Source organism: Festucalex cinctus, chromosome 18 (assembly GCF_051991245.1).
Source record: "Festucalex cinctus isolate MCC-2025b chromosome 18, RoL_Fcin_1.0, whole genome shotgun sequence".
NCBI classification, from domain to species: Eukaryota; Metazoa; Chordata; class Actinopteri; order Syngnathiformes; family Syngnathidae; genus Festucalex; species Festucalex cinctus.
The window spans coordinates 15,339,773-15,363,788 of NC_135428.1; the positions used below are offsets into that span (position 1 = coordinate 15,339,773).

The window sequence follows — 24,016 nt, forward strand, 5'->3', positions numbered from 1 at the left end:
ACATCGATGCTAGCATTAGGTATGGAAAGAGATGGGAAACCCAGGTCCATAAAGTAAAAAACCTGCCGGAGTTTGGTTTTAGCAACAGGTGCTTGTACTCAACCGGCAGGTAAACAAGGTCATTACGAGAAGCACCTGTTGTAACAATAGAATTATTAGGTAGTGGGCATGTGTTCCCGGGGGGACGGTAGATGTTGTTGCACACCGCACAGGAGGAGCAGAAGCAATCCGAATGAGACGTCTGTGTTGTTCAATAAAAGTTAAGTGAGCAAATGTGAGTGCTCTAACCGTGTTCTAACCGTCCATTCTTGGCTAAAAGGCAGAATGAAACACCTGTGGCTAAAGCCAAACTCAGGCAGGTTTTTTACTTTCTTGAACAGGTTTTTCCCATCTCTGGGTATGGAAGACTAGTTTTTGTTTTGTTGTTTTGTTTGAACAGACTTGAGTGCTTTTCTTGAGTCAGATTCTCTTATTCGACAGCTGAATTGAATTTAACTCCCACGTTTTTTTTCCCTATCCCCTGGGACTTCGGACACTTCAATTTTTGACTTGTTTCTCAGCTTGTTGCATAGACTTTATCTTCCACTAGATGGTGCTGCTGTTGGCCTTCACAGCAGCAAAACGAAGCTTCACTGTTACATCATGGAGAACATCCCCCCCATCCAAATGCATGAAGCTCTTTGCTTGGCAAGAGAGAGACGCAGTGAGTCAAATGTACATACACACACACTCAAATATTTATGACAATTATTCAGTGTAAAATATTGATGGCTGTTGCGCTCAGATGAAAACATTTCATGAACATCTCACTCTCACAGAGCTGTCAGATGCGAGCGCAGAGCTACTAAAATATGAATACGATTTTATGATTGCATGTTTTGGATGTGGAAATTGGATCTTCCGCTTATTACAGTGAACAGCTGTGCGCAGCACCCACACACACACACAGACACACGCACACATGCATTGTTGACTCACTTCTGGATTCGTTTGTATGATTGTTTTTCTGTCCTTTTTTACGGGAATTGTCCAGACAAAATCTGCTTTCTCTGTGTTTTGGAGAACTTGGAGCATCTTTGGGGACATGCGGGAAGGAATAATTTGACGTCAAATGTGCTATGAAGGAGTGCTAGGGGCAAGAAAAAGCTCCTAAGATTATGAGAATAAAGTCACGTTATGACAAAAGTGTCATGAATTTATGAGAAAATGTTAGAAGAATAAAAATATAAGGTGGTAATGGAACGAGAATACATCATAATTCTGGGAGACTTTGAATGGAGACTTTTAGTATGGCCATGCTGCTACCCTTGTGTAATTTATTTAAAATTGTTTAATAGAATGTTAAGAAACAGTACTGCATTCCATTATTTGCATTTCAGGAATCATCCAACTGACCTCCACCATATTAGTGAGAAAGAGGTAAGTTGCGCTCTCGCCCAATATTCATCACCCGCTGACACACGGAGGTGCTAATGACAGCTACCTAAGTCCCTTTCATGCTTGACATGCTTTTATTGTGAAAGTCTGGATGAGAACTGGAGCATTCTGAGAGTTTATGCTGTTTACAATCCGGTGTTGTTACCAGATGTGATCGGGCTGATATGATCTGGCAGCCCGATCACATATAGTACCGGCAGTACCTACAAAACCCCATGAGGCGTTTTAGTATTAGTAGTAGGAGTTCCTACAACAAGAATCGCGATTACACTATCCTCCATCGGCCCGGACCCCAAAACTAAATTCGGAGGCTACTCTACAGACTGAAGATGTCAGGGGGTCAGAGGTCATAAGTGGTCCTCAGCAGACAGACTAATCACACAGACCCTTGTGACCTGACCTCTGAACCTCTGAGCCGCATCTCATGTGAAAGTGGAGCTCCAAGACTGCTTCCTAATTGCGACCACGACTTGCCTCATCATTGTGACGCTCCGCCCTTCCATTTCGCTCATGACCTGCTGTCGTCTCCCGCTCTAGGTTGCTCAGCGTGGCCATCGCCATGGCGACAGGTGCGGACGCTTACCCGTCGCGGCATTCCAGGGATGCTTCGGATGTCCGACTACGGCGGGAATCGATCAAGTGAGGGAAATTTGTCAAGCATGCGTGACTTTTCACTGAATGCTCACACATAAATGAAAAAAAGACAACAACTCGGCAACTTTTAACAGCGGATTTTTTTTCCCTGTGGGATCGTTAAAAAATGTCAAATTCTTGTGAAACTAAAATGGTTAAAAAAAAAAAAAAAGACGTTATGAGAATACATCACAAGAAGACAACAAATTAAGTAATTTTTTTGTAGTTTGTGTACGTTTCCCAGGAACAAATTGCTCAATATTTTGTGTGAATTTATTCTCATAATACTATATTGGGACTTGTTGCTAGGCAGAATATACCGGATAGTGCTTCCTCTTTTGAATCCGATTAAAAAAAATAAAAAATAAATAAAAATAAATATCCCAATTACCTGTCTAACTAAACATAAGACTAAGAAAGTTACAAGATATATTTTTAAAACCACCACATAGCTTAGCTTTACGTGCTAGCCTCAAGCTAACACTGAATGAGTATCGGCATAGGCAAGCTGATGAATAGCATCTGTGGTGGCGTTATATTTGAACTAGGGGTGTCAAAATTAGTGTGTTAATTTAAAGTTCCTTTAACGCCACTATTTTTTTTTTTTTTACATGAGATTAATGACCGCCCCTTACTTTGAAAGCTTGTACTGGGGGAATTCCAGTTGCAAAACAGCAGACACGTCCATGTCAAAATTTAGCAGGAATAAATGTAATAATAATGCATATGTTTGTGGAGACTGGGGTCAAGTTGTATTTTTTTTTAAATGTGAAGAATTTCACAAGTTACTTCATGTTAAAGATTTGATAGCTCTTAATATGAAAAGAAAAAAAATGCAGAGCTGTCACCAATGTCTTACAAATGCAATTATGCCATCTACTGGCAGAAAAATGACCATCACAAATCAATATCACACTCGTTTTTTACAGTACCATACATCTTTTTTCATTTTAACTGAATTTTATGAATTATTGTGAAATTAATGTATCAATGACTAAAAGATGCAAAATTATGCCATTTAGTGGCAGAAAAATGACCAACACAAATCAATATCACACTTGTTTTTTTACAGTACAGTACATCTTTTTTCATTTTAACTGAATTTTATGAATTATTATGAAATTCATGTATCAATAACTAAAGGATGCAGCCATATTTCTTTAACATTTTTTCCCACTTTTATATTAACAAGTATGAAAATTTAGAAAAAAATATTTTATTGTACATTTAAAACATGCATAAAATTTATGAAATATGCAGCCATATTTCTTGGGATTTTATACCAATAAACCAATAATTTAGAAGTGCCGATGTTGATAACCGATAAGTAAGCTGAGGATTGTTTGCAAAATGAACTTGAATACAAATGTACTTTCGAGTCCTACTATGTCTGTATGTAACAAATACATTGAAACATTGTACTGTATAAACTTTGCACAATGTTTCAATGTATGTAAAGCACCATGAAGCTGAATTTTATTGATATGAGCCACAACAGATGGACCAACGTGGCATGTCTTTTATTATCGCCGGATTTCTTTATCTGGTTTATCTGTATGAAATCAAATTGCCGATAATTATCGGCAGATTTTTCTATTATCTGGTTTATCTGTTTGACGTCAAATTTGTCAATAATTGCCGATAATTATCGGCCACCGATATTATCGTGCATCCCTACATATTTCTATTAGTGTAAAAAATTTTCCACTTTTATGTTATCAAGGGTATGAAACTTGGAAAAAAAAATGTAGATTTTATTGTACATTTAGAACAATTCGTGACTAATCGTGAGTTAACTATTGAAGTCATGCGATTAATTAGGATTAAAACTTTTAATCTCCTGACACGCCTAATTTGAACAAACTGTGACGCAACTAATATTAAACATAATACTCAGAGGCATATCTTCTTTATCCTCTGCAAAGAATGACAAGTGTTTGTGTGACACATTATCATTTATATTTTCGGTATTTCTGAGGACAAAATTATAAAGTGCACTTTTGTTTTATTTTATTTTTAAAGGTAGGAATGGATTAATGGCGTTTCCATTCATTTCAGTGGCAAAATCACACACAGCTCCTGATAAACAAGTTATTTCATACACATCGGTACATCAACGTCTTTTGTTCCTGCGAGTCAGCTGGCTGAGGCTTTTCCCTGCAGGGAGTTCCGTTATGTAAGTGATACCCCCACCCCCCCAAACTTGCTCGCTCGCGGGTTTCCAAAGCAAATATTTAGCAGAACAGCGGAAGTCACTTTGTTTTGTTTGTTCATTATTTTTATCTCTTGGTGTGTAGTTTTTTTTTCTTATTCTTTCTCCTAATATGGGCGTGGGGTTGGTGGATTCTATGTGCAGCCACTTTTTCCTCATTGAAATGTGTCGCGTGTGTGCGTGACATGTATCGCTCCAGTGTCAAGTGTTCTGCTGCTTCCCAGCGCTTCTGACTTGCGTACGCTGATTTTGTCATTTTGATGATAAATGAATATTATGCAGTGGAAATGTTAGGAGACAAAAGTCTAAATGTTAAGTGAAGAATTTAAAAAAAAAAAATGGGGCTGGGGAGTCAAAAATGTAAGATTAAAGCGATACTTTACTTATTTAGCTATTTTTGGCAGTCAAACATTAATATTTTGAATTTTTGCCAATAATAAAGTTGATGTTTTGATTATTTTTCATTTATAATTAGTTCCTTTTAAAAACACATTTTGCAACTTGCTGTCGACTGAAAATGACATCACAAGGGCTCAGGTAACCAATCACAGCTCAGCTTGCGAATGTCACATGACCAAACATACAAAACAGGTGAGTTGTGATTGGTTACCTGAGCCCTTGTGATGTCATTTTCAGTCGACAGCAAGTTGCAAAATATGTTTTTAAAGGTACTAATTGTACATGAAAAATAATGAAAGTATCAAATTAATTATAGACAAAATATTAACTTTTAATTGGTATAATGGGCTAAATAAGTGAAGTACACTTTAATATAAAAATAATATTGCTTTACAGGAAAAAAAAGTCATAATTTTGTTAGGCTAATGTGGTTACGCTTTGAAACTTTCATAGAATACATTTTTTGGGAAAAAAAAAAATGCAACGGCAAAAAGATGCAGTGCTAGTCAGAGAAAAATGGCGTAATTTCCTGAGTGAAAAGTCGTAATTCTATGGAGGAAAAAAGTCAAAATTAAGGCTAAAAAATCTTGATCCTATAGGGAACAAAGTTGTAATGTTAAGGTAAAAAAAAAAAAAGAAGTCCTAATTATAAGAGAAAACAATCACAAAGTCATAGGAGGAAAATGTACTATATGGGGAAAAAAAGTTCAGAAAAGTCATAAAACTATGACAAAAAAGTCACAATGTTATGGCAATAATAAATTATTATTTGATAAATGGTCATACTACTATGGGAAAAAAATCATGTTACAGCGAAAAAAGTTAATACATTGAGGAAAAAATAATGCTATGAGGAACAAGAAAATCCGCAATTTCTGGAGAAAATAACAGAAAAATTTCTATGATATATATATATATTTTTTTTTTAAATAAAAAAAAAAAAGTACATCGTATGTACGTGCACACGTCTCTGTGGGTGGCCAGCGCTAAGCCTCAATCCTCCATCTCAGTCATCCGACATCTCCCGGGAAAACTCCACCCCTTTTTTCCCCATAAAGCCCCCCTCCTCACCTTCGCCTTTCCTCCTCCGACCCCCCTCGTCGTTCTCGGCGCCGTCAACTTGCAGCGGAAATGGCCGAGACGCTAAGCTGCCTCCGCGTTCCTCGAAGCGAGCGATGTGATGAGACACAACTGGGCGACGACTAACAAGGCCCCTCTTGTGACTCTCGTGCTGTTTGACCCCGAAAACTCATCTGCAATACTGACATTCCAGTCCGAAATAATCACATTAGTTGATGACTTATGACCTATAGTACAGTTACATTATTATATACAATGCTTCCAAATTGTCTTATAGTATAGGAGTGCTAAGGGGAACAAAAAGCTCCTAAGATTATGAGAATGAAGTCACGTTATAACAAAAGTATCTTGAAAACAGAGAACAGAATCCAAAATATTTAGAAAAAATAATAATTTGCAAATATGCGGGGGTAGTAGTTTTAAATTGTAATATCCCCAATCACCACTAGATGACAGACATGTCTTAGTTGCACTTATACTGTCCTATACTACAACATGAGTAGGCCTAATATTTTTATTTTTTATTTTTGCATGTTTGGTATGATTTGCAGAACAAACATTGTGCCTAATAATATTAAAAAAGTTAAATGAGTTGATTTAAAAAAAAAAAAATGTACAAAATAATTTCTTGCACTTAATGTTTTTTTGTTGTTGTTGTTGTTTTTACAGATTTATGCTGTCCTTGATTGGTAATTTTTTTTATGCAAGAGAGATTTTTTGCACAGGAAAACAAAACAAAACATACAATATGTGGTTATTTTGTTGTTTGCTTCAAACCCTTTGTTGTTGGCAGATAAATAAGTGACAAGTCAAATTTTGACCTTATTAACTTTGATGTTGAATTTGACTTTACCCACGTGTTCTTTTTAATAATGTGTTTTGCGCTCGCAGGTGTCATATTCCTCCTCAGCTTGTGCTGGAGGCAGACATAAGCGTCACGATGATTCAAAGTCTGTTGTTGAATTTGCTGCTCCTTAACGATGCCCTCCGAAAATGCACTTTTCACACATAATTAAGTGTATTCATGTTTAAAAATAGGAACATCGCTTTGACTGGTTAAAAAAAAAAAAAAGGCGGCTAAGCGTGCACGACAACATGGATGACACCAGCTAAGATCTTTGGACTTAAATTAGCACTTGCTAATGGCTGTTGAGACGCTGTCGCGCCGACTCGGTTTATATGCGGAGCGCTGATGTGCGTTAGCGAGGCGTGTTTGTGACGAGGTCAGGGCGCAACTGCACTCTCGCCATACACTTTTATCTGTGTCACTCGTCTAATCTCGGATACTGACCTCTCTCACACACGCACACGCACCAAGCAATTTGCTGACACTTCTTGTAAATGTCTTTATAGAGCAAATTTGTAAGAAAAAGGAGGAACGAGGAGAACCGCACGCTAATTGAGGGCGAAAGCCAACATTCCCGCCCTGTCCCGCCTCTTCCATGTCCTTCCACAACTGGATTGTATGAGCTGTATGTTTAGTTTTAGTGTCGCTTTTTAGAGCCGGGTAACATCCAGACTTTCGATCTTGACGCGACATGATGCTGCACAGTCCCACAGAGGGAGGAATAATGGCGTTTATTATTTTAACCTTTTATTTATTTATTTTTATTTCATTTATGTATTAATTATTATTATTATTTATTTATTTTTATTTTTATTTATTTTATTATTATTCTTTATTTGTTTATTTTTTATTTTTTTTATTTTAGTTTATTATTCTAAAGGTGTATTCAAGGGTCTTTTGTCTCTCCGTCTTCCGGGTGGAGCATCTTAACAATTGGTTCTCAATCCCGTCAGTCAGTCTGCCGTAACGACCTCTTCGTGCTTGTTCTTAGCTGAGCATGCGCACCCGCCCCCGCCCCCGGCCCCACCCCCACGGACGAGCAAGAGAGCTGATAGGATGTCTGCCATGCGCATTTTTTAAAAAAGTAACAAACGGACGTTTGGCAACTTTTTGAGAAGATCCTTGAATACACGCTTAACTTTTATTTTATTTTATTTATTATTTTAATATTTTTCAACATTTTAAGTTGGTTAATAATGAGTAAAATAACAATTTTATTGATTTGTCAGAAAATACTAAATAAATAAATATCCAATATTAAAATAATAATAATAATAATAATAATAGGGTTGGGAATTAATTCAATTTATAGCAAATAATTGTCGTGATCGACTCCAGTCTGATTCACTAATGCTAATTAGCGAGCTACTCACGGGACTTTTATACCTCAAAAGAACGGCCATTCATACAAAACGTATGCAGAATGTATACAGAGAAGCAGCTTAACATTACTCACTGGCATATGCTCTTCCTACGCTGCTTTTATTGGCATAACTTGATCATGACTTTTTCCTTCTACTCTCTAATGAACTGTGTATCAAAACTCACGGAACCACACTGCCCCCAAGTGGCCAAATCGGCTACAACATGAACAGCAAGACAGTATAAAATAATTTCAATAAAATCAATTTTTAGGACATTTAAAATGGATTCTGAATTGTACTAAATGAGAATTGCGATTCTTATGAGAATCGTTTTTTTTTTTTTCACACCCCTAATAAAGATAATCCACCAGAATTTGTTCAAATGAGTCTTTCAATTCTTCATCTGCGAGTTCACGTCGCTCGTCTGATTGCGGCATTCCTGGTTAGCGGAGGTCTTTAATGAGCTAAGCATCTCCTCATAAATATTCATGAGTCGCCGCAGGCTGCAGACGTGCATGTCGTATGACCTTGTGCTAAGAAGCGTGCGAAGCTAGGTTAGCATAATGTTTGCAAAAAGAGCAGCTGGTACATCACATATGGAGCTTTTATTTTTTTATTTCAAGTCACGGCCTCTAATAAGACATTTTGACCGCAGGGACTTTACCCCAGACTAGGAAATTTGTTTGGACTGCCAAAACTGTTAGCTAAAATTAGATCACGGGTAATTTATCAAGGTCAGTATAGAAGTCCGTTCTTGAGGGGATGGGGGCGCAACAGTAGCTTTAAAGGTGGGGGTCTGTAGCTCGGAACATTTGAAGCTTTTTGTTGTTGTTGTTGTTGTTGTTGTTTTGTTTTGTAAGTTCCAGGAAGTACAAAGAACTCTTGATAGTTTTGGTGGAAATGTGGCTTTGAAAATTTACTCTTGTCATTCCTGTTTTGTTAGCTATAGCCTATTGTAATTCCTGTTTTGCTAGCTAGCCTATTTTACTAGCTCTATTCTACATTTCCAGGAAGTATTGTAAGTCAATCAGATTTTACGCCAACAGAGGATTTAATTTTATCGCAACACTATGTTGTTGTGAATCGATCACTTGCAATTTATGTGCCGTAATAGCGGGTGAAGTATTCAGAGCCTGCAGGTTTGTGGAACAGCCCCGTTGAGCTGCTAGCACTAGTAAATGTTTCATCTTCTTTCATTGGCTTATTGGCCATCGCTCCCTGGGGGATCATCTGGTGAAACGGCTCGACGTAGTTTGTCTTAATATAAAGCGACGTGACACCGCTTTTAACTGGAAAATAACAAAAAAGGTTGTTGTTTTAGAGCCTGACACCGTGTTTGAAAACTTCATCCTTCGTCGCTAAGCACGAGCAAGGTTAGCATCCGCATTGTTTCCTCCACGTTAGAATGCACGGCGGTGTTCCTCGCTAATGGAAAATATAAGTTGGCCAGACAGGGATTAAGCTGACGTGACCCGGGGCCAAAGCGGAACTCGGCAAGCCGCCGTGTCATACGAGAAGGCAAGCGCGCATGTGTGTTGTCTTGCCTGGCCCCGGCTGTATATACGTAAATGACGTAAATTATGCATCCAGCCTACTGGAAGATTGGGATTTTGATCTGGCAAAGCTGGTTTTCTGCCTTTGTTGACACCTTTCACTGCGCCTATAACACAATACTCATACCATTACTCATGCTCATACATAGATGCGGAGTTAAAATACTGCAATTGAAATGGCACCTATCACATTATAGAAGTAAACAGAATGACTAGTCTAGACTAATCTATTAGCTAGCTATTTATGCTAACTACAACTTTGAACAATACATGCTGTCTAAACACGACAAGAATGATATCCGCACAGTACAAAAAAAAAATTGAAAAATTTGTGGCTCCATGACTTAATCGGAATTAGAGGTGTCAAGGTTAATCATCAAGTAATCGATTTTCAAAACAATTAGCTCTTTTAATAATCGCCTAATCATTTGGAGCCATTTAATTCAAAATTGTCCAAATCCTCTGACAGTAATTGTTGGCTGATTTCTGTAGTCCTTCATGAGAGAAGACTGATTGATTATCTTCTGTCCTGACTTTTTTAACAGATGTGTTTCTTTTAAATATTGTGAACATAACAACGATATTGTGGCAGTTTTAATATCACAATATTAAAACGATATTTTACTATTAGGGATGTAATAATAATGGTAATATCGCAATATTAAAACTGCCACAATACCATCTGCGTCATGTCACGATATTAAAAGCAGCGCGTTAAAAAAAATTAAAATGTCAAGTTGATTTACATTTGTGCAGTTCTAGCACCCTCTAGTGGCTAGTTTTTAGTGCAGTTTAATTTTCACATGGCATGTTTTGTCCCTTCTATGTTTCAAAACCACGCTAATGGTCAGATGAAGGGGAACGTAATATGTTTGTATTGCTTGTATGCTTGTATTTTTTTTTAGTATGAGCTCATTTTTTTTTTACAATATTGTGACCTTTTTTAAGTTTTTTTTGTATCTCCAACCTCCCTATCATATTGTGATAATTACCGTATTGCGATGTTTGACTATCGTTACATGCCTAGTTACGAAAACGAAATGTTATCGGTTTGCAGTGTTACATTTGGAATGTTGCAGTCATCCAGCATTATGTAAGAAAATGACGACCCGCTGAAACGCAAGTGGCGGCGGCTGGTCTCAGGTGTGGCGGGAAAGCCTAACAACTACAAACAATACAAACTAACAAAAAAAAAAAAAAAAAAAGTCATCACGTCTACCTGGCGTCCGCTCTTACATAACAATCCTCCACCTGTGCCTTTAGCGTCGCAGCTTGTCGTGGCACGCCACGGCGGCCTTTAATCCGCTTACACGCCACTCCTGCCGTAATTCTATTACAAGCCAATAATGCTCGTGCCGTGGGAACTGGTCTTGTAAAAGGGCCCCTGCTTCATCCCGCTCCATCGCCTACTTCCTGTTGCAGCGGGACACCCCCCCCCCCCCCTCCCCCACACGGAGGGTCGCGTAAGGGGAAAGCACAAACGTACGTGCTCGGTGAAGCGGCGTTTGAGCAAAATTGCGGAAAGCAACTTTCCTTGCACTTTGCGCGTTGTCTCGTCGAAATGTTGGATACAGCTGACAAGGAGAATGGAGATCAGCAGCTTATGTCATCTCTGTTTGCCTCAGATGCTTTTTTTCTTCCCGCACAGCTAACATCTCACTTCTTTTTTTTTTTTTTAGCCGAATAGTCATCAAGTAGTGTTTAGAACAGCACTTAAAAAAACAAACAAGGCCAAAATGGCCACTTCAAACCAAAATGGCTAACCTCTTGCGTCTTCTCAGTGCTTCAAAATGTCAAAACATAAAATGTGTTTTAAAATGTTCAAATTGAAGATGTAATACACATTTTTCATAGCAACGTATGCAAAACTGAGTCACTTGCTGGACAGATAAGTCTTCCACAAGTAAAAATAAGCTCATGAGTCTTCTTTGCCTGAAGACTTGCGTCCATTTCCCCGCCACTCTTATGAGGTGCTCCCCCTAGTTGCCCGCCAAGTAATTGCTCAATAAGTAATCAACAACGGACCTGTTATAGTGGCCGAATATTAACTACAAATATTGCGATACTTGCGTAGGCATATCAATAATCTATCGGGAGACAAAGTATCATGATTTATCGCGATATCGATATAACGTCACACTCCTACTACACATGAAAGACAAGCGACCAAATTTGGTCTTGGTAAGTTAATTAAACTGGATTTGTTTTCATGTTTAAAGAATGTTTAAAGGCGTATGCACATTTCAAACTGCTAGCAAGATCTGAATGTATAGCGTCTCGCTGACCAAACCACTTTGTATAATGTACGGTATACAAGACAACGTTAGCCAAGGCTGCTACGTTGGTCTCACGGCTCATTCATGTGACAAAGTTGCCAAACATGAGTGGTTACCGGTTTGATGCAGTTTTTTTTTTTTTTTTCGGTTAAAATTAGAAGATATTGCTAATTATAAATAGCATCTATGGGGGTGTAGTTGCCCTTTAGAGGAGACGTCAACCCCAAAAAAAATTTTTGACAATATGTTCTGTGCAGCCCCACTAGTCTAAATATGGTATATGATGTTAGTGGAATATGATTTACTGCGACTGGCTGGCAACCAGTTCAGGGTGTACCCTGCCTACTGCCCGACGCCATCTGGGATAGGCTCCAGCACCCCCCGTGACCCTTGTGAGGAGCAAGCGGTTAGGAAAATGGATGGATGGATGGAATATGAATTAAGCAACCAAATCCACCCGTTTTTGTCCATCTCACGGGGTGGCCATTTTGCCACTTGCTGTCGACTGAAGATGACATCACAGTTACTCAGGGGTCAGGCAAAAACAGGTGTGCTGTGATTGGTTGTCACCTGTTTTCTGAAGCTGAGCTGTGATTGATTGTTGGTTGTTGTTGATTGTTATTGATTGCTGAGACCCCTGAGCATGTGATGTCGTCTTCAGTCGACAGCAAGTGGCAAAATGGCCGGCCCCCGAGATGGATAAAATCGGCAGGATTTTGCTTCATAACTCATATTCCAAAAATGTAATAGTAATCAGAATGTCATTTAGACTAGTGAGTGACTTTGACTGCCAAACGTTATCCAAAAAAGCAAACAGAATATTGTGCGGTATGATGACATAAATATGGTGGATACCTTATGAAAGATTGGATTCCATTCTTTCATGAGAAAAAAAAAAAAAGTATGTTTCTACCTTATTCCGTTCCTTAGTATTCACCATTTGAAATTAGGTCATTTGAGTGACATAAGCGAAAATACAAAAATATTATAGAAAAACAAGGTTTTTGTGAAAAGATACATTTTTTTGCACAACAGGAACTTTGACACTAATATTTTTTGTTTAGTGACAAGGCAGCGCTGCACAAGACGTTGCGCTGCCCATTGAGAGGAAAAAACAACGTAATAAACGTAAATAAACGATTTTGGCGGCATTCATTAGGATTTTAGAATACGTCATTAAACATTTTTGGCGGTCAAAGAGTTAATTTATTCATATGTTGTAATTATATTCATCTTTATTTATTTATTTTTTATTTTTTTTAGGCTCATGGTCACGGAACAAATTCAACTCCAAACAAAATGGACATCTCAAGGCACCACTGTACTTTTTGTGACATTTTTGTGTGATGGTGAGTCACGGTTGCCCTACACAATTTTTTTTTTTTTTTTTTTTTTTTCTAAATTGAAGAGAAAAAAAAGCACACGTGTGTGTGTGGGTGTGTGTGTGTGTGTGTGTAACTCTTGAGGCCAATGAGCCGCAATTAAAGGGAGGACAGACACACAAACAGTCTAGCACGCACACACTGGCAGTCCACTGTGAATTGAGGGAGGAGTGTGTGTGTGTGTGGGTAGGCGGGCTCTCTGTACACACACGCACAGACACACACCCCTCTCTCTCTCTCTCTCTCTCTCTCTCTCTTTCTCTCTCAGTCTGGTGTGGGCGTGCGAGGAGGCAGCATGTGTGCGCTTCAATGCACGCTGGACTAGCGCCTGGATTCTCCCGTCTTGAGGAACCGCCGCACCCAGGTACAACGGCCCGCATGCTTTTTTTTATTTTTATTTTTTGGAGGCATTTCTACCCATATACGTGCGCATGTGACAGGAGCACACGTGTTTATATGTGTGGGGATAATCCCGACGTGAAGGCACGAGCGCCGCTACTCATTTATTTACGTGCATGCTCAGCGGGCCGAGCGTTTATCAATCATTTATGTTCAAAAGTGGCTCTCTCACACACACAGGGTGAGTACGATGACAACTAACCGCCGGCATGACGGACTGTAGCGCCAGTACAAAAGCTCAAGTGACGCTCAAGCTGTTGAATTAAAGGAATTAAAATGTGTTTGGCGTGAGGAAGAAATGAAGTGGACACGTTTCTTCCTCTATTCCCCCAAAAATGTGTTGATTGAATCTTAGTATTTACAGTACACATTTGCCAGTGTGTTATTACATCATGCCAGTAGAAAGCTCATTTATGCTAAATAAAATGTAAAATGCACCTTTGAGTTAGTTATAAGTTCTAACCGTCATGTTGTAGCACTGACACAACTTGCTTCAAAACAATCAGCAGTTTGGCAGATGGATTTAGTGAATGATTCTTCCAAAAAAAAAAGTCTTCAAGCGATTTATTGCCACTCTCAGTTGAGGTTTACTCTTCAACAAAGAATGAAGCAAAGAGAACGACATGTTATGTATTCCAAACAAGCGCATATCCTCCTACTACCTTAATACTAACACAGAATGGGTAAACCGCATGAACGGCTAACAGTTAGCATCTTTGCGGCTGTGTTATGACTCTTTCAAAAATGGATATTTCAACACAAATACACGTGGAAGGATGTTATAACAGTAATCACTGGCATATATGCTTTATCCTCTGCGAAGAACGACTAGGGGATGTATCGATATCCAAACATCACGATACGATATTATCACGATATGAAGGTTACGATTCGATAATTATCATGATATTTTGTGGGGAGGCTGGCGATACAAAAGAAGGTCAAAATATTGTAAAAAAAAAAAAAAAAAAAAAAAAGAGCTTGTACTAAAAAAAAAAAAAACATTATTGTTTTTGTACATTACAGCAATAAAAATTTAAAATTACAGGCCAGGCAAAATGGTCTGACATATTTGTAGGTTTAATAAAAGACAAAGTAAAGAAACAAAAAAGTGTTTTTATTTTCGAAAAGTACGCATAATGCCAATTTTTTTTTCATATAATGCCTTTTTGTTTTGTTTCTGGATAGTGCCATTATTTTTTTCGTTTCTTTTTCAGTTGATGGACTGGTGAACATTGCGCTTTCATTGTGGAGACATTTATCAAAACAAACGAATCTGTAACTGCAACACAGCGAGCGTTCCGTTTGCACTTCAAACTTGGTAGACATGATCCCGTACCAGCTCGTAACACCATCTTGTTATGAGTTACCGGCTTCAGAGCTACTGGGTCTGCATTGAAACGAAAATCAACCGGCTGGCCAAAAAATAATGGCACTAGACAGAAGCAAAACAAAAAGGAATTATATAAAAATAAAAACACTTTTTTTTTCTTTACTTTATTTGTCTTTTAATAAACCTACAAATGTGTCGTCATTTTGCCTGACCCTGTATTATATCTAGCATATTACGTTTTCCTTCATTGACAACCATTGTTTTTAAACAAAGAATGGTCAAAACATGCCTTTGTGAAAATTAAACTGCACTAAAGAAAAACTAGCCACCAGAGGGTGCCAGAACTGCACAAATGTAAAGCAACCCGACTTTTTTTTTTTTTTTTTTTAAACAGATGTGCTGCTTTTAACATCGTGAAATGACGACGACGATATATTGTGGCAGTTCTAAAACCGCAATATCACAATATTGCCGTTATCGTTACATCCCTAAGAACGACTAACTTGGTCTCGTCAATATCATTGTCTTGTATCTCAAGGTTAAAAGGTTTTAGACACATTTTGACCTAATCCGTACATATGCTACAAAAAAAGCCCCCACAACTCACATTGGAACAATTTATTATATGTGTCATTGTGGGAATGCTGAAGCATTTTATTCTCCACACTTTTCATACTTCCAATTTACATTGTTCAAATTTCAACTAGCTTCAAACATTCGCGCCTCCTGGGGTATGTATCAACTGATTCCACATTACTTGCATTATTTGCACAATTTAACTTGTAATATCAACTTTTTCCCCATTCATTTTCAATGGGACAGACACTGAACTTTTCTAAGTATCATTTCCATACATATAACTTATCATCATTACCAAGTGTCTTACACTGCTTGGTGGCACAGTTGGTAATGCATATTTTCCAGTAACCAGGAGGTCAGAATTTCATAATATATCTCTCAATTTATTTCATAAGCATTCCACATGCATTCAAATCTAGCATTCAGCTTTCAGCATTCCCACGCAATTTCTCCAGACATTGCACTTAGTCTAGTTAACTTTTAATATTTGTCACATTCTCCAGTTATTGAATGTGTTAATATGTTATCTAATAGAGTAGACCTGCCGAGACTCTGAACGTCACTTTTCTGGTGTATTTATCTTGAAAATGTGTCACTTCCTGTTGGCTTTGCAGCGGCGCATTTCAAAAGAGGTGACCTGTGAAAGGATTTATAGTGGCGGATAAAATTGCTGGTGGGGGTGTGCGTGAATGTGTGTACTTTGTTTTTGGACTTAGCCGAAGCCTGCGGCTGCGGAACCCAGGCAAAGAAGCCATTATCTCGTACACTCTGATTATCCCTGTCAATGTGTGCAAGTGTGTGCGCGCAGTCACACACAACCATGTGCTCTGTGTGCGTACAGTGAAGCTAATATAGTGCGTGCGTGTGTGTGTGTGTAAAGGGGGGATGGGACTTGAGGAGGCAAGCCCTGTGGCGGCGTGCGTGCATGTGTGTGTGTTTTGAAATGTGTGTGCAGTGAGTGACCCACTTTGATACTCTGCCCCCTTGCTGCTAAGTTACCTACCGTGCTTATGAATACGGCGATGCCTTCAGGTACTTTTTGCCTCTTGAACGGATCAATAAGCCATCATTGATCCGTCTGTTTGTTGTATGCTACGATGGGTACTTGCGGAGACGCTCATTAAACACGTTTTGGTATAAATACCAAGTCAGCCGTCCGTCCTTGAACACGTCGTGCGTGCAGGGTCGCGAAATGAAAACAATTAAGTTTTATTGATAGTATTTCCAGTTCATTTTTCTTATGGACGGATGAAGTCGTCTTTCCAGCCTTTCGTGTTCTACCCTCTTTGTTTTTTTTGTTTTTTGTTTTGGTTTAGCAAATACAACAGTTGCGTGTAAACGACCCCAACCCGGCGACGCCATCGTGTGCACGTCTACAAACGTGCAATCAAGCAAGTGTTTGCGTCGTGTATGTGTGCGTGCGTGTTTGCACGCATCCTGGAGACGGCATGCTCGACAGAACTGACAGTCGGCGGCAGTGACGCGATGGAATGTTCTCGCTGTGTATGTTCATAATGGGCAAGGGTTGTAGTGCTTGTAGACAAGATGCAGTAGATATGGTTGATAGGATTGATGGATGGCTATATAGGCGGACGGACGGACGGACGGATTGATTGGTAGACAGGCAGACATGAAGACACGCAGATATGTAGACAGACAGTCACATAGACAGACAGATAGATCTAGAGATGTAACCAGTACGAGTACACAGTAAATTCTGAGTAAATTTGACTCTACGGGGTGTTCCAAAATGTTTGACCCCATTTCGTAGGCCAATAATTTTGACAATTTTTGTTGGAATTACCTCAAATTTTCACAGCTTGTGTAGAAACCTTTCAAGTTTTTGTGTGTAACATCGAGCTTACACAAAACACAGAAAAGGAAGTTCTGAACATCCTAAAAAGTACTTGGGCTGTAATTCCAAAATATAACCTGCCACTTGGTGTTGAACATTTATGAAAATCTGTCATAGAACCAACAAATATTTGTACTTTGTAAATTTAACCAATAAAACTTATGGCCTTCAACATAAAGTGTGTTTCATTTCATTCAGATCCATCGAGTAGTTTCCGAGATATGGGCAATTAGAATGGGGTCAACCATTTTGGAACATCCTGCATTTAGAGTGGGACCAAGAAGACTCAATTTTAGACTAATATTTACACCTGGAAGAGAGTAAAATAAAGAACTGGGGGAGAAAAAAAGAAAAGAAAAAAAAGTGACTCAAGAGTTGAGGAACAAACTCACGATCTTCAGCTTGGGAGACCACTTGAGCTATGCCCCTCCTACTGTTTGCTTATCTCCAAGAGGAAACCAAAAACATTGTTTGTGGTTTCTTGGAGTTGAGCTGACACAAGCGATATACTAACATACGGCAGGAACTGTGTTGCTCAGAGAGTAGATCGGCCGTCTCCCAAGCTGAAGGTCGTGAGTTCGTTCCTCAACCCTTGAGTGACTTTTATTTAGTTAGTTATTTATTTCAGGTCTTTGTTTTACTTTTTTTCCAAATGTAAATATTACTCTCAAACAAAGTATTTGGTCCCACTCTAAATAGAGTCAAATTTACCCTACAGAATTTACTGTGTACTCAACTTTTGCGTAGTCACTGATATTAATTCCAATAACCGATGCCACTTTTGATACATAAAATTTTATTTAAAAAAAACAATGACAAATAATTTTAAAGACCTCTATGTCCCAATATAGCATTTCCTCCAAAATGGCATGAAATTAATGGCAATTTTCTATTCTTCTAATTTCTAGTACCTGATCCTGAGGAAAAGGTCAAAAGAGGTCACGAGTGCCAATACCTTGACATAAGGCCAGGTATCGGCTAGTGATTGACCTATAGGGTTTTTCCAAGGCCGATACCTCTGCCAATTACTAGTAGTCAAGGGTAACCAATATTTCAAGGCGATATTCATTTGCTGTAAAAGAGAAAATATAAACATAAAAAAATGATTATTTTTTCTTTTAATTTCAAACATAAAGAACTGACAGCTTTCTTTAAAAATTATGACAAAAATTGCAGGGAGTTTTCAGGGTCATCGGCATGTGTTAAGATAAATTAAAAATTAAGCGAGTAAATAGTTGCCTAAAGTTTTCTTTTGTAAATAAAGTTTTTCATAATTTCAACATAATTTTTTTTTAATAACTAAAAACTGTAGGGAGTTCCCAGTGTCAGCATAATTTTTTATAAAGTAGAAATTTTAATATAACCATAAATGAAAAATTCTCTATCTAACTGAGCGACAAATGCATGAGAATGTAGCTAATTTGGGGTGTTCGTCAGGGTTCATAAAAGGCTTCAGAAGATCTTTGCAGACAGTGAAAAATTGTCTGAATATGTTCGAAATACCTTTGCAACAAGTCAAAACTGTCTGTGTACATCTTACAAATCCTGATGAAAACCCTAAATTGGCTAAGTTCGCACCGCTCAGTGAGATACTAGCTTCATCGGCCTTCAGATTTGTAAGGCTGATGCCAATATTTGTCAAAATGCCGAATATACAGTATTTGTCAAAGTGTCAAATATCCGCACCGATAATCGGCATGGCCGATAATTGGTCTCTCCCTACTATCGGCCCGATACTGGTACCTGGTATCTGTACTCACCCATGCCTACTTTGATAGATACTTAGAACGATACTTATATCTGTTATATTTGGTGGAATAGACAGACAACGCATGAACAGCTCCCCATGGTCCCTTAACACTTTTGTCCAAATTATGTAAGTGTTGCGCAACACACTCCTCGCAGACGTTGCACGCTGGCTTGTGTGCGCGCCCGTTTGCGATGCGCCCGTTTGCGATGCGACCGGTCCGGTTGCGCAGGTTGTCATCCTGCTAGCGCACACATGACTTGACTTGAGGAGTGATGGAGCGGGGAGGGGCAGAGGGCCGCGTTCCCTCGTTCATTTCCTCCCTTTTGTCTGCTCCTGATGACTATGGGACTTTTCTCCTCATTCTTTTCCTCCCTCCTTCCTTCCCTCCTCCATTTTTGTCCATCCCTCCGTCAGCGCGACCACCCTGCCGTCGCGGTCTTCTTACGCACGTGTGTCCTCATGCTAGCTGATGCGCTTGTTTGTGTTTAGCATGTGTTGACGCCACTTACATGTAAAGATACCACAAATTTGTGTTTTGTGTGTTTTGCGCAGCATGTTTGATAAGTGGGGGATGGTTTGAAGTAAGTCCATACATTTCTCACTTTTGGAGATATTATCTGCTGGGCCCAAGGTGTGAACTTTAGCTTTCACTCATTCCGTTCTTGCCATTCTGTGTGAAAGGTATCGAAATGGAAAGCTAAAGTTGCCCTGTTAAGTTTTCCCAGTTACTGTGAGAGGTGGTATGATGGCTGTGTGAAAGCTTTGACCAGGGTGTGAAATAGGACTGAAACGATTCATCTGCTTATTGCTAATCTAGTTAGCTACTAGTGAGAGCGATAGATGCAGCCACCAGAATATTTTCAATAGGGCTGCACGATATTGGAAAAACATGCAATATAGTTGCTCAATATAGTGATATCGATATTATTGCGATATTTAACACGTACCTAAAGAAATCACATTTTTATTATCTAATGAAAGAATTAAAAAAAATTCATGCGGCAAAATAATCAAACTCAATGTATTCTTAATTAATTGTGATGACCTCTCAATAATGTTCAACTATTGAATTGGCAGTGCACATTTTCATTAAGTACACTGTGTTCCAACTAAGTTTTGCATTTGCATTATTAGGGTTGGAACACCTATGGAACTAGAGGCGTGGAAACCAAATAAAAAGAGAGGATCAGGAGGGGATTTTTTATTTTTTTCCAGAGAGTGCAGTTGTGAATTGTATCAGTCAGTTCCTCTACTCTCTCCTCACGAGCTTAGAACTGAGTGTCTTCTCCTTTTTTTGTCATGTTTAATAAATGTCAAACAGGTAAACCTGACAGTCTGACTGGTCAAATTCAGATAAAAGCATACAATTCCATATTAAAACTTATTGCATGTCTTTGCTATATGTATCTTGCATAGGCCAATATTGGGATATCGATATTTTTTTGATATATTGTACAGCCCCAATTTTCAATCGCTTTACTAAACAAAAGGTAACAACATAAAGCGCATTCATGTACAAGTTGCTACCGCCACAACTGATGGTCTGCCACTCAAGACGCAGACTTGCTAACTGTTAGCCAGTTAGCTGCTAGCTGCTACCCTGTCTTCACAACAGCGACTATTACCTGTACCGCACATGCACACTTTGGAAGGTAACAAAACATCCATTTTCCAGGTTCGGAGGTGGTATCAGAGGTGTGAAAGATGCATGGGCAACTGCGTGGAAGCGGATAGTGGGAAGCTTGGAGCAGGATGTGAAATTTTTAACACCAAGCATTTGTCACTGACTTCTGTGTGAAAAACAGTGACACAGATTCCCCGATCGACTGCCATTGATGCACCAGTTTTTTTCTGAAACTGTATGTGCGAAAGGGACTTTGGTGTCCTCTTAGCACTCCCGCCTGTTGACCTGGAAGTGATGCGAGGCGCTGCTCTCGAAAAGGGCTGTGATGAAGGCTCGTTGTGGCGTGTTGCCTTTCTGTACGTTATTGTTTGATGCTATGTAGTTTGCCTTTTAGGCACGTGTCTTGTGCTTATTTTCATATGTCGTGTGTGTCTATAGGCTCACGTTGTCTTTGGCCACCCCCCCCACCCTAAGGCCTTGCACTCAGTGTCAGTGTCCCAATGAGCTCGTGCAGGTCACTAATGCACCGAGGCTCGACAATAAGCAAGAGTGTGTGACTGTGCGTGTGTGTGCTTTCTACCAGGAAATGGACCCACTGACCTGGATCCAGCATCATCCACTTTTGTTTTGGTCCCAGGACATCTTTAAAAAAAGCCAACAGTGGACGCGTTTGGTGAAGCGTTGAACCAAGACTTGCTGACTTGACTTTCCCATTTGAAATAGAAAAGTATGGTTAAAAAAAAAAACATGTTCTTTTATGAGCTTTACCCACTGTAGACTGAAGTGATCCTCAATTTTTATAAAGCGTAAGCAAAACCACTTCCATCCGGTTTGTTGAAAGACTACACGATCTGTTTCTGGAAAAACGTACACTACAGTAGGTCAATTGTAGACATAGACCGATGTGTTTTTCAGGGCCAATACCAATACCGATTTTTAGTACTAATGGACACCGATAACCAATATTTGGAGCCAATATTCATTTACACTAAAAGGGAAAATATTGGCATTAAAATTTGAAAAAAATACAAACTCCAGCTCTTAAATTTGGTGAATATTTAAGCATACATTTATTGAACAACTTTTAAGATTCCTAAAAAACTAAATGAATCTTAGTCAATAGATATCTTTGTTTTAAAACAAAAAGTTCAGCTATCCCAGGGGCAGTTATGTCTTCAGAAGTTAAATAAAATCTTAAACAATAGCTCACTATAGCTTTCTACAGTAAATAAAGTTTTCCAAAATGTCGAAATATCTGAAGTATTACATTTCTACTTATCTTAGTTCTTGTTTCAAACAAAAAACAGAAGGTGGAGAGAGTTCCCAGGGTCAGCAGCATGTCTTATACTGTAACGTGAACTGAAAATGATCTATTATCGGCTGTATGTCTTCAAAATGGTGACTATCGGTGCTGACAATCAGCCCGGATGATAAATGGTCTATCCCTACTTAATGGGTAAAAATTATGTATACATTGACTTTATGACAGTCACAGCTTGAGCTTTTCAATAAACTGTCTGCAACTGTCAGGGGAGGTAGTCTAGAAAACCTGATGGACAAATTAAGAATCAGTAGGTACTGTTTAGTGTTTACGTAGCCACAGGCTGAAAGTTAGAGAGAATGGTCCATTGTGTATCGCATCAAGTTCCCGTCGCGAAATACAAATGCCTGGCAGCTGTGAGTGAAAGTGGGATCATGTTCAAATGACATCTGCGAGGGAGAAACCCAACACAGAGCATATTATGAACAAGTGTTTACAGTATTTGGTCAAACCAGTATTGTAATGATCTTGGGTAGGTGCGCGCCATTTGGCTGCACCTGACCACCACGCCCTGTCGACGCCTGTAAACGTACAAACAAAACAAAACAAAAGCAGCAGATGTGTGCCGGTGGCGCTCGTGCACGCGGGCGTTCTCGCGTTCCCTTTTCTTCCAAAATTGGCATCAGTGGGTTAAGAATGCCTCATTAGGTTCGCAACGGCGGCGCTGATTTGTGTTCAGGTCTTTCCGGTCGGATGGCGTTTGTCTGCGACATTCTTGCCAAGAGTTCCTCGCCGTCGTGGCGCATTGTCCTCTGTCTCTGTTTCAATTTGTTTGCGAGCGCTGTGTTGACTCAGGTGCAGGGACCTGTGAAGATAACTCCCCCCACTCGCCCCTAGATGTCTCTTTTACTGCCAAATGCCACCTGCTTTGTTGTAGATAACAGAGGGCTTAAGCCCCTTTCTCACAGAATTTACTCAAACTTGTTGTATCAGAGATTTATTAGCCTGTGCCTTCCACACAGAAGAGTTCACAGTGGTGGGTGTTCAAGGAGTTAGTGAAGAAGTGGATGGCAGCGTGTAAGGTAGGCTTACCCAATCCTGGTCCTGCAGGTTTTAGGTGTTTCCGTCCTCCAACACTCATGATTCATATCATCAGCAAGCTCTGCAGAAGCCTGATCTTTAGGATCAGGTGTGTTGGAGGACAGAAAATCAAAGGCCTGCAGGACTCCGGCCCTCGAGGACCAGGATTAGGGAAGCCTGGTGTAAGGTATGTAGTGTCTAGCTTGGTGAGGCGTTTTTGAAGCCAGTAGGTCTCGGTAAACTAGGATTAGGAGGAGTCATTTCAGTTTCGTCTTCACAATTTCACACTCAAGTTCGGATTTCCCTTTATTTCATTTCACACTGCTACCATTGTCACTTCAACCCCCCCTTTCTGAGTCAATATGTTTAACGAGCTGTCCAATTTGCAGGTTGACTTCAACAATACGGTCTATGTCAGTACCTTACACGTGAGTGTTTATCTGGTTTTGGCACGCAGTGTGAAAAGTGGATCTGATGCTACCTCATAAGCTGTCAAATTTGCAGTTTTACTTCATTCTTCTAGTGTTACCATATCAGTACCAACATGGTCTTGTCAGTCCACCAATCAATGCACTGCGCCCTGTTTTGGTACCCTCAAACTGTGATTAGTACCCTTTGCGTAGTTCACTTAAGACGGCACATCCAATCGATGGTGGCCGAGTGATTTCAGAGTGAACTCTACAGGCACATTTCAAAAGGGTCCTCAAGATCCTTCCGTGCTTTATAATCAGATGAACCTATTCATTTCTTATCTTCCTCCTCAGTAAAAGTAAAGCCAGGGTTTTTTTTTTGCTAAGGTGATAAATCCATATTGCCATGATGCAACCTACTTCACGTCCAAACAAGGGTGAAAAAGCACCGGGCCACTCCCCATTCAGTCGCTTGGCAACCAGCAACAAATATGGCAAGCTTGAGACGGGCCGCCGTACTCCCCGCACCCGATCCCAAAAGT

General features: G+C 39.4%; 1 protein-coding gene across 2 annotated transcripts; it reads left to right on the forward strand.

Moving 5' to 3' along the window:
• The first annotated feature begins 145 nt into the window (after positions 1-145).
• On the forward strand, positions 146-23,547 carry LOC144006821 (uncharacterized). 2 transcript variants are annotated; one of them, XM_077505866.1, is made up of 7 exons: positions 146-355; positions 590-703; positions 1,380-1,419; positions 1,975-2,076; positions 13,065-13,150; positions 13,452-13,547; positions 21,307-23,547. In XM_077505866.1, exons 1-7 carry the CDS (start codon positions 325-327, stop codon positions 21,369-21,371), a joined length of 534 nt encoding a protein of 177 aa, XP_077361992.1. In that variant the 5' UTR covers positions 146-324; the 3' UTR covers positions 21,372-23,547. The 2 variants fall into 2 exon arrangements, with proteins under 2 accessions (XP_077361992.1, XP_077361993.1); XM_077505867.1 differs by lacking the exon at positions 21,307-23,547 and adding an exon at positions 13,763-14,019 and having other exon boundaries at positions 148-355.
• Positions 23,548-24,016: the final 469 nt, after the last annotated feature.